General features: G+C 36.9%; 1 protein-coding gene across 1 annotated transcript; it reads left to right on the top strand.

Annotated features, from left to right (window-relative positions):
* Nucleotides 1-1,042: 1,042 nt before the first annotated feature.
* Nucleotides 1,043-7,831, top strand: LOC130072200 (pyrroline-5-carboxylate reductase 1, mitochondrial-like). Its single transcript, XM_056237212.1, has 5 exons — nt 1,043-1,151; nt 2,407-2,477; nt 2,549-2,728; nt 7,519-7,602; nt 7,700-7,831. The coding sequence occupies exons 1-5, from the start codon at nt 1,085-1,087 to the stop codon at nt 7,829-7,831; spliced, it is 534 nt and encodes a 177-aa protein (XP_056093187.1). The 5' UTR covers nt 1,043-1,084.
* Nucleotides 7,832-8,214: the final 383 nt, after the last annotated feature.

Below are 8,214 nucleotides of genomic sequence, written 5' to 3'. Positions count from 1 at the left end.
ATCAGAGATGTCAACGAGTCTACCGCAACCAGAAGTGCACGGGCGATGCATCTTTAAAAAGACGTGCCACGTGCAAGCTCTTTTGTGAGAGGAAAGAAACTCTGACTGTGTTGAAGCGCCCGGGGAGACACACTCGCTGTCGAATCACAGACAGATAGGCAGGAAGCGCGCGCTCGCCGGAGATCGCCGTCACACCAACACCAGAGAATCTCGCTTGTCTGTAGAACTGACAACTTCAGGAATGGCCTGTGGAACGAAGGATCAATTTGGCTCCGAAGCGAAAACATACTGCTTTGCTGGAATTTCCGCCCTTTATACCCACGAGGTGGGGTGGAGCTGCTCCATGCAAATTCTGCAGACCCATGGCATTTCTTTGCCATTGGCTCGTTTTGTATTACTCGAAGCGGATAGGCTAAGCGAAACCCCCATTCGTCGTCATCTGACGGAACTCGGAGTGACAACGAAAGGGAACCGAGGTTACGTTAGGTAACCGATACGTTCTCTTACGAGAGGTTCTCTCGTATTGCGTAAGTTAGCTTACGCTACGGGAACCCCTTGTCAACGCCGTGCGCGCCAAGCATCCACACATGAGTCCCAGGGTTTTCCGGGGAACCCAAATAATTGGGAAAATAAGGTGGCCAGCAACGCGGGCCAGCACTTGGACATAAGCACTCATAGGGAATACAGAGCGGCGTCGCCGGTCTGCATAAGCATATAGCATTTACCCATTAGTGCAGCTCAACCAGAAGAGCTAGAATACGTGAGAGTAGCCTGCGCACAAACTTTTTTGTACAGAACGTACATCTCACCTAAACTGACAGAAGTTTTGCCTGCAGAGCGGGAAGTTCTAGGTTATAAAACCTGACAAAGGTGGACGGGGAGGCCCAGCCCGCCGCCACACATATGTCGTGAATAGAAATTCACAGCTGGTTCGGTCCGATCAAGAAATAGAAAAGTGTTCAGTAAGCAGACTCTGTCCAGATATTACCTCAGCTGATCTATATTAGAGTTTGTATAATGATTGTTAACTTGTGTATTTGTGTTTGCTGGTGAATGGTCATCGTGTGGTTGTTAGTAGGTCAAAATGAGCGTTGGCTTCATCGGAGCGGGTCAGTTGGCGCATGCGCTGGTGAAGGGCTTCGCGTTGGCAGGTAACGTTACAGCATTTACACACACCGACCGCTAGAGGCGCCAAAACACTAATCATCTGGAACAAAATAAGACTTTTCTGTATTAAATACACTTAAATATGCCCATTATTCATTTTTTAAATGTCTGAAGTAGGCATCGTTTTATTAAATAAGCACATTATATCAAATAATATAGACACACTGTAATGATCTCTGTCTTGGTAGTTGGTAATTATCAGAACTATTTATTTTCAAAAAGTTGTTTATGAAAATGAAAACAGACTCTAATTTAAAGTCTCTAATAAAGTAAGCTACCGATAGTTAAACAGAGAGCAAGAAAATAGTCTCATAAAAGTTTCTATATAGATCAGTGAATAAAACCTAATGTATGTAAATCAACACACTTGCTCTTTTTATGATAAAACCGCCAATAAAATGCTAGTGAAAAAATATTTTTCAAAAGTTTATATTCTCCCAAGCAATATCAAAGCAGAGTACAATTAGAAGTCTCTTATTTTAACATGATTAAATGTTATCTTATTATATGTGCATGCAAAGAAGTAGAAATCTTTTGTTACAATAGCCTACACTACCGTTCAAAAGTTTGCGCTCAGTCTTTTTTCTTTTATTATTATTATTTTTTTATAAGAAATTGATACTTTTATTCAGCACATATGCGTTAAATTGATAAAAAGTTAGAGTAAACAATTTATATTGTTAGAAAATTGATAAAAAGTGATAGTTAACAATTTATATTGTTAGAAAAGATTTCTATTTTGAATAAATGCTGTTTTTTTGTCTTTTTATACATCAAAGGATGCTGAAAAAAAGTATCATAGGTAATAAAAAATGTAAGCAGCACAACTGTTTTCAACATTGATCATCAAATATCATATTAGAGCGATTTCTGAAGGATCATGTGACACTGAAGACTGGAGAAATGATGCTGAAAATTCAGCTTTTCAACACAGAAATAAATTATATTTTAAAATAAATTCAAATAGAAAACCCTTATTTTAAATTGTAATACTATTTCACAATATGTTGTATTTTTGTCTGTATTTTTGATCAAATAAATGCAGACGTCTTTCAAAAACATTAGTAATGTGTCCAAACTTTTGACCAGTAATATAACTAATATATACTATAACTTTCGGCTATTATGACTATATATGCGTGTAGTACCTCGACTTAACTAGATTTACCCTTTAACATAGAATCACATTCTCATCAATACTTTAAGGAAGCTTTTCCGTTCCCCTCTCCTGTCCATCAGGTGTGATCGCCACGCACAGGATAACAGCGAGCTCTCCCGACAAAGACCTGCTGACCGTCGCCGGGCTAAGAGTGAGTGTTTCATCTGACACACGTGAGAGTCTGATGAACATCTTTAAACACACACTTTCTCTGTACTTCAGAAAATGGGAGCATCCTTCACGACCAGCAATAAAGAGACTGTGAAGAAGAGCGATGTCCTGTTCCTCGCGGTCAAGCCACACATCATTCCCTTCGTTCTGGACGAGATCGGGCCAGACATCGAGGACCGTCATCTCATCGTCTCTTGTGCAGCGGGAGTCACCATCAGCTCCATAGAGAAGGTCTGAGAGCTCTCGACCCACGAGCCGAAGTGCTTTCACACATCCAACACTTTTCAGTTAGGAAATAATAATGCCAACACTTTAGCTGAAGCCTTTATAAAGCATTACGCACAAAGGTAACGTAAAGGTACACCAAAGTTAAAATGCATTATAATATTTGCAGATTCCTTCTCACATCTGAAATTTGTTGATTGTCATGTGTTTTAATGGCTTATGTATGTGTTCAATGAATAGATAAGTATTATAATGTATTATAACTGTGGTTACAATTATTCCTATAAGCCTATATATTTTCATGGCTACAAGACACTCAAAAAAGTTGGGACAGAGGCAAAATTAAAGAGAAAAGATTATAAATATAGAATATATAGGTGAACTGGTAATAGGTGAGGGTACCGTATCAGTTTTTTTTAAGCAAATTCATCAAAATAATTTACATTTTATATAAATCTGTGCAGTGTTAAAAAAAATACATTTTTGAAGTTCAAATGAGAGGTTCTTTATTTGATTTCTTTTCTTTTTATTTGAACTTGATGTACACAAACCAGGTTATCATAATAAATGAATCAGTCTGGCAGTATGTTATCATGGATTTCTTAAAAGTTGTTTAAAAAAAAAAACTTTCTTTTAGGCACACACAGACGTCAAGATTCAGTCAATGCATCTCAACAATATTAAATTAGGAAAAGTAAATTACATAGACAATTCAGATAATAATTTATTCATGCCGCAATGCATGATGGGAGCCATTAATGAGTTGTGATTGGTGGCAGCCACTGCAACATGCATTATTATTGTCACCATTGTTGAGATTCACAGGCTGATTATTGATGTCTGTGTTTCTAAATAAATTAATTTGAAAGTCTTTTGATCAGAACAATGTTCATTAAATATTTTGGATTAAAAAAATACTGTTAATCATATGCTGTGGAATCACAAAGCTGTTACTAACAAGTTAAACCAGATAATCTCAATAAGTTTCATTTAACAGAACACAGCATGATTTTGCCAAAACATAACCAACACTATCAGATCACACTTTTCTGTGTTAATTTGACTGTTATAAATCAATAACAGCAGACAAACAAAGTTTAAAGTGAAAGTCTAAGGGTCAAGAGCCCAACTAAAGCAAACACTGATCGCCATAAGGGTGGCTTACAATTTGTGATTTTCTCCTTCAGTGATTCTGCTTGTTATCATCAGGTGTCTTCAATAATGCTCAATCATTATTCAATCACTTAATTATCTCATTAACTCCAAAACTGATCAGTGTTACATTTAACAGCCTGTAGTGTGCACACTGAGCAGTGTTCATTTTATCTGGGCAAACCCATGTGGGGCCTACATGGAAACCGGGAGCAAAACTGTAGTGATGGCCAAATGAAGCGTTTCGAAGCATTATTGCTTTCTGATACAATTGTGTCGAAAATGATTCATTACTCGAAGCTTCATTCAGAGAGAAATTGCAGCACCATCTCCTGGTGAAGTAAATGTAATGCAACAAAGCTGACAACCATAAAATGCCAGTAGGCTTATGTTAACGCCCCGTTTATTACGTGTTTACCGAGGCGATCAAAGCTGAAACAGTGTTAGTGCTGTGAAACTCATTTATGTAGGTGAATTTTACAGATACTGATGAATTTCATGTGTTCACCTTGATAATAAAACATTAAGCATAATGTGTGTGTGTAATTATTTCTTTAGACAAAGACAGAAGATCAGACCAGATTAAAAAAAGTTGGAAACCATCACAGAAATTCTAATGGTTTCTATTAAAATGATAATAGAATAAAATATAAAAGAATAAATAAAATAATAAAATAAAATAATTTCTTTTTTGTAGTGTGTTTGGGACATATTCCATTAGGATTTAATGCCCCTACCAATATAACCCAACACATATCAGAGACCCACAGAGACCACTATAATTCCCATTACAACCAATAAAATTCCTATGAAAACCAATAAAATTCCATAATGTAAACCATTAAATCCAATAGAATTTCTGTAATGTTTTCTATAGTTTTTTTTAGCAGGGAAGCATCATGTGTGAAAGCTTTATCTTGTTTAGCTGTAGGAAGCAGAACTCTATAACTTAACTGGTGGGACTGATATTTTTGTATGTTGAAAAGGAGGTGCTTGTGTAACTGGTTGTACTTGTATAATGTAGCAGAGGGTTTTTGAAGTTTCTGTCTTTGATGTTTTTATGTAACAATGTTCATATGTTCTCTAATTAATAATAAAAAATAAAATCCACTCTCCTCAACAATAACGCCAATCCAAACACTGACTACTACAACCCACGGTGTTGCCATGGTTTGGCTTCACTTTTATAAGAAATACAGCCGCCAGGTTTCAAATCTGTCAACACTGGATCGGGCTGTCAAAGCAGTCAGGTGGTTCACTACAGGAGTGAACCAGTGTGTTTGCTTCACAGCAAAATTCCCAGTGTTAAATTAACACTCTCGGTGTTCATATAGGTCCAACTACAGGGTGTTAAAAATGAACACTGAAGCAGTGTTGAAGTTAATGAGATAATTAAGTGATGATTAGTGGTGATAGCTAATGTTAATAAGAAGAATCATTGAAGGAAAGAGAAACAACAAGAACTACTGACTTCGAGCCATTACACATTATTGTACTTATTATTACCAGTGTATTTCTGTCATAAATCTACACACATTCTTAATTATATTGAACAGAAGTTTAGATGGTAATGTTTTATGGAATGTTTCATTTCATGTCACCATTATGGCGATCAGTGTTTGCTTTAGTTGGGCTCTTGACCCTTTGCTTTTTAACATTAGTTTTTCTCTGGTTGCTCCATCTCTGTGTTTATAAAGCACATGTGTTATTGCAGGAGAAACCATGACATGGGCTGTGTTTCCGAAAGCATCTTAAGCCTAATTTGATTGTACAGACATTTTGTTGCAATTGTTCTACGATCAAGTTAGGTTTAAAATGCTTTTGGGAAACACAGCCCAGGTCATGATGGTTATGTTTAAATGATGAGATTACCATCCTGTAGTGTCCTGATTCACTCAACCAGCATTATAAACTGATTATACAAAGCTTCTATTCATATTCATTAAAGTAACTAATTCCAGCAGTGCTTTAATAATCTGTAGGTTTTAAAATACCACATAGATATCAAGAATCTACATATGAATCTCAACAATGGTGACAATCACATAAAATATTCATGTTGCAGTGCATGATGGGAGCCACCAATCGAAATGCATCCATGGCTCCCATCATGCATTGCAGTATGAATAAATTATACAGCTGAATTGTCCTGTAATTTTCATTGTTTTTCCTGTTTGTTTTTATTTTGCTATTGTTTTGTTATGACTTTAATAGCTTGTTTTGTGATGTTCAGAGTTGATCTGTGTGTCACTAATTGGTTTATTGTCACCATTGTTGTGATTCATATGCTGATTCTTGATGTTTGTGTGTCTAAACACAAGAGCTCCAGTGCACAAAAAAGTTTCAAAATTGTTATAATTGCTGTTGGATCTCAAACTGTAAAATCTAAGGGCTACAATCACCCATACTAAAACACAACATCAAACATATAGTCAAAGATCTAGACTCTGAATGACATCAGTGAATCAGGTCACTACGTGATGATAATGTCATCATCACAACATACTGTTGGCATGTTCTCTCGTGCAATATCAAATGTGCTTTATAAACACAATGTTGGAGCAGCCAGAGAAAAACTAACAATAAAAAATGAAAAGGGTCAAGAGCCTAACTAAAGCAAACACTGACCACCATAATGGTGGCTTGAAATGAAAAATTCCATAAAACATTGCCGTCTAAACTTCCGTTGAATCTCAATAACTTTTGTAGATGTATGACAGAAATAAAGTCACACTGGTAATAATAAGTGCAATAATGTGAAAAGGCTCGAAGTCAGTAGTTCTTGTGTTTCTCTTTTTTTCGTTCTTGTTGTTTCTCTTTCCTTAAATGATTCTGCTTATTAACATCGGGAGTGACCACTAATGGCCAATCATCACTTAATTAATCACTTAATTATCTCATTAACTTCAACACTGCTTCAGTGTTCATTTTTAACACCCTGTAGTTGGACCTATATGAACACCGAGAGTGTTAATTTAACACTGGGAATTTTGCTGTGTTCAGACGTCATTTTCACGTGACTAGTGACGTAATGATACAAGCTCCGAAGCAGTGGTTCATTGCAAGGACCGATCGAGTTTGAAGCAAGCTTCGGAGCGTCGGTGTCAGACCTAACATCACTACAAAACTGTCTGGGTCCCAGTTAGATAGCCCACGTCAGACCCATGTGGGCCCCACATGGCTGTGCTGGCTGGGCGTGTTGTACGTCACACGCAGACTCAACGTTCAACCTAGAAGCTTTGCGCATTAGTATCCACAAAGGTGGATGTTCAGTTTATTCTAAGAGTGCTGTAGTTGTATATTAGTCTTAAAAATTCAGTTCTTTAAAGCAGGATGGATTCTGATTCTCTGTCAATGTTTTTTATCGTTCATCAGCTGGAAAAAATGTATTCTGAAAGTGATTCCACAATATTGTTCCTCTGTGCGTTATCTGTGTAGTTGTGCTGTGGATTCTTTTACATTTAGAAAGATTTTTACTGTATCTGTAAATTTTTACTGTAAACTGTATCTTTATTGTTATAGTTATCAACCATGGTGTGAAGGGGTCTTTACTTTTATTTCTGCATGTGTGATGTTTTAGGAACGAAGCAGACACTCATCTCTGTGTGTGTGTGTGTGTGTGTGTGTGTGTGTGTGTTTGTTAGACCTGTCCCAGTGTGATCCAGGGCATGTTCAACTCAAAGGCGCCAATGGTGGTGGGAGGGTTTCTAGGAATGGCAGGGATCATGGTGAGTCCATCTGAATCTGGAAGTGTGTCCAGTGTTGCACACATGCTGATTGTCTGTCTTTGTGTGTTTGTCTTTATGTGTTCCCGCTCTTCCCCAGATGGTGGCGCTGGTGTGCAGTGTTGTTCTCAACAGACACATCCCACAGTCTCACGCATCATATACACCCAGTTCGGATGAGAAAAATATGATGATAGAGATTTTGGATTCGAGTAAAAAACTGATTGAGTAAAGTAACGCTCTGGTGCTCTTCGGTCATTTTTGACCAAAAAATTCTACATTTGTTTTTTTTCTTCTTAATAGGAATGTTACTAAACTTGGTAAAAGTTTTGGCACTTGCTATGTGAATACAACAAAAATCATGAACATGATTCGAACAGGTTAAATGGTCCTAAAAAAATAGTCACAGTTGTGCTCCTCGCAGTCAAGAATGAGCACATTGGAAATTAATGAGAGACTAATTTCATCTAGTTGAAGCGTTTGGTACTGCAGCCAAAAAAAACTCTGACTGAAAGCTTATTTTAGATAGCAGGCTAAAATTTTGAAATTGTTTAGATTTATGGCTTTGATTTTCTCAGTTTTAGTAAAACATATTTTGGAAAATATGTCATATAA

This window comes from Rhinichthys klamathensis, unplaced genomic scaffold, assembly GCF_029890125.1.
Source record: "Rhinichthys klamathensis goyatoka isolate OS25496 unplaced genomic scaffold, OSU_Roscu_1.1 h1tg000484l_1, whole genome shotgun sequence".
Lineage (NCBI taxonomy): Eukaryota > Metazoa > Chordata > Actinopteri > Cypriniformes > Leuciscidae > Rhinichthys > Rhinichthys klamathensis.
This window is presented reverse-complemented; position numbering and strand designations above follow the sequence as displayed.